The sequence below is a fragment of the Calidris pugnax genome, unplaced genomic scaffold (assembly GCF_001431845.1).
Source record: "Calidris pugnax isolate Ruff unplaced genomic scaffold, ASM143184v1 scaffold273, whole genome shotgun sequence".
Taxonomy (NCBI): Eukaryota; Metazoa; Chordata; class Aves; order Charadriiformes; family Scolopacidae; genus Calidris; species Calidris pugnax.
In genome coordinates, this window is record NW_015094508.1 from 4,282,846 (window position 1) to 4,286,097 (window position 3,252).

Here is a 3,252-nt window from a genome sequence, read left to right on the forward strand (position 1 = left end):
AAGGAACATAATATACCTGTGCCCTTCTAAACTGTTCGAGTCCTACAAGATGATGCCACAGCAGACCTGTAACAACTACTCTGTCCCCTCCACCTGCTTTCCAGAGCAGTCAATAAGCAGTTTGGTACTTTACTGCCTAGCAACAGAGACTTTCTGCAGTCACTCTGCCACTCCTGCATTTTTCTACTGTTGGTCTCATAAATTAATCTGAGACTTCATCCTAGGTCGTAACTAAAGAGCAACAAGTATTCCAGGCTGAGGGCTCAAAATACAGCACAAAGGCGGCAGTTTTATTTGCAAACATCCTGGAGCTGAATGGCACAGACCTGCCCTTCTGCCTGTAAAAGAAACAGTCAGTGGTGCGAGTCGCTTCACCCACCTGTGCCTGCCTCGGTTTTCTCATCCAGGAATGAAAACCAAACTCCAGAAACTCACCTCAATGAAGCAGCCCCCTGCCATCAGCCCTCCCAAATTTAAACACCCAGCAGGGAGGATGGTTAATCAACTTGCAGGCAGTGGGCACATCCTCCACCCTTGTCCTGTTGAAAAGGGCAAGGCTGGGATGCAGAGAAGGGTAACTCACCCTAGCTGATAAAGAGGCTGTGACTCCTCTAGTTCACAAACTTCTCTATTAATTCTGAGGATCTCCACAACTTTCTCCTGTAATGAGGCTATCATTAGTTACTTAGCAAGGCTGCTGTCCTCAGACATCACCTTCTCCTCCAAATTCCTGGTGCTGTGTGTGAAATGAGAAGGCATCGTGCTGGCTGCTGCTGAGGTGCAGTAGAGCTGATGATGATGCCCTCGCTCCTGCTGGCACCGGCCCCCGTAACCAACTCTCTTCTACAGAGCGACGGCAGCGACTGTGAATGCACAGCCAACGTAAAGAACTTTCCAGATAACCAGACCCTGATCAAGCGTATGATGATTAAATGTGCGGATGTAGCAAATCCCTGTCGCCCCCTAGAGCTATGTATCGAATGGGCAGGGAGGATTTCAGAGGAGTATTTTGCACAGGTATGTATATTGTTTTATAATTTTACTATTATGTTATGTAAGAAACATTGTATGCACAGGCGGTATGCTGTTCTGTATGGGGTCTGCCTGGCATCCCTATGGAGTCCAGGTTTTTGTCCACAGTCAGAACCAGCCCCTCACTTTCACGCAGAGAATTCACCCCAGTCAGAGTTAAGCGAGCTCGCTTACCATGAAGCTTGCAGTACAGAATGATGGAAAGGAGGTTTTTTTATACTTTCAACTTTCTCCATCTGTCCAAACCAAAATGACTTGACTAACCTTTGTCAATTTAATTGGCTGAGATTCAAGATTGCCACCATTCTAGCTTCTAGTCCCAATCCCTTCCCTGAAGAGAGCGTGAAGATCTGCGCCCGATGAAGCCCTCAGCTGACCCATCGGGCTGGCCCTTCCTCTTCTGCGATAGCACTCTTGTCAGGGCAGGCAGATGCTCAGGCCAGTAATCCCAGCATGTGCGCACTGAAAATGTTTATCACATGGGAACTCTACCAGACAGAACTGGAAGCTCAACTTCCTTTCTTAACATTCACTTTCTCTAACACAAATGCACCAGCTTCCTGAAATGAAATGCTTTTATAGTTCTTTATTTGGACAACCGATAGATTCTTAGCTTTTATCTGTCATTAATGGTGTGGAAATCATCAGCTATGACTGCAGACAGAAGAGCAGCCATGCCTACCATCCAAACTCGGATCATACATGTGACAGTTAGTTACTACTGAAAGAAAACAGTAGTTAGTGCCTGGGACATGCCTGAATTTCATTTTAATCATAGCGAATAAATGTGATCACTTCCTAGGTAAGGATCGCTCAGGTTGCATCTCCCTAGCAGTCCAGGTATCATGAGCTAACTTTAAATTGCCAATCTTAGGCAATTGCTGCAGGCAACCTGCAACAATGCCAGGTGCTGAGAACTGTTCTGCTCCGCATTCACCTCATCTGCTGATTCTGGGGACTGCTCTGCTGCCAGTTCCAGCATTAGGTGCTGCCTGTACTACTTTGAATTTAATTACAAAAAAACCCCCATTTTAAGACTATTGAGGTGACTGGCTCCTCCACTGCAATGAGTGCAACAAAGCCAGACTGCTCTGAGTTGCAGGCACAGAGTTGAAACGTGTGCCCTTACTTCTGTTCATTTTATAACCCGATATGAGCAGAAGCAGCAACAACAGCAACTTCACTCTTAATTAAAAGCCAAATGGCTTGAAACAGCCACTAGAGATGTGGGAAAAGGAGAGCTCTAACCTCTCCTCGGCTAAAGGGCTCTGCAACCCCGTTTTCCATTTTTAGCTGGTGTGCCCTAATCACCAGGCTAGAGCGCTCTGTCTCGCTGCAGCCAAGAGCAATCACAGCGCTACTGTAACAGAGTACTTGTGAAAGGGAAGAGAGTTCAGTCCCCGTTCCAGATGAAATAAAGCACATGAAACTAAAGCGGTTCACCTTAGGGGTTCTGAGGTTTGTCTCCCGTCTCCCGCTGCAACTCATCTCATCCCCTGGCCTTTGCTACTCCAGCACGAAAGCCAGCCCCAAGAGCTTTGCTAACTGGAGTTTTGTTTTCTTAGACTGATGAAGAGAAGAGACAGGGTCTGCCTGTTGTAATGCCAGTATTTGATAGAAACACCTGCAGCATCCCCAAGTCTCAAATTTCCTTCATTGATTATTTTATAACAGATATGTTCGATGCGTGGGATGGTAAGTACATCTGCTTTTTTTCTTTCTTGCTCCGAGGCAGAGGCTTCTACAGACTAAAATGAATGTTCTCAAATTGGGCTTGAGTGCATTCTTTTCAGGGGCTGTTCCCATACATGAGCAGTACAGCACAGGATCTAAGCAATGATGCTGCTGAAGCCCGTTTCACTGCACACACCACTGGCTTTATGAAAACTGACCACTTTCAAGAGAATCTATGTAAAGAAGGAAGGAATAATGGCTTATAACTAAACTTCTTTTCACCTATATCTTATTTTCCTTTAGCAATGTATTTCTTCTGAGCAGCAGAAACTGAGACCCTGGTGGTTGTGCGTTAGCATAATTTAATAAAGTCACCATACATTAAGAAAGGGATTTGCTTGACAGAGAAACAGACTGAAAAAAAATCTTTCCCCTTTTAGCATTAGCTAACAAAAGAGATTAGGAGAACACCAATTTTAGATAAGGTTGGGCTGTTCTTCTGACATATAGTACATATAGTGTAACTCTCTCTCCTGTTAATTTCAG

At 45.2% G+C, this 3,252-nt stretch overlaps 1 protein-coding gene across 1 annotated transcript in view; it reads left to right on the plus strand.

Moving 5' to 3' along the window:
* The window catches only part of PDE8B (phosphodiesterase 8B), a 78,010-nt gene that overhangs the window by 72,628 nt on the left and 2,130 nt on the right, over positions 1 to 3,252 (plus strand). The window contains exons 20-21 of the mRNA XM_014964956.1: positions 850 to 1,017; positions 2,598 to 2,727. Coding sequence (XP_014820442.1) covers positions 850 to 1,017; positions 2,598 to 2,727 — 298 coding nt within the window. The remainder of the gene's footprint in view (positions 1 to 849; positions 1,018 to 2,597; positions 2,728 to 3,252) is intronic.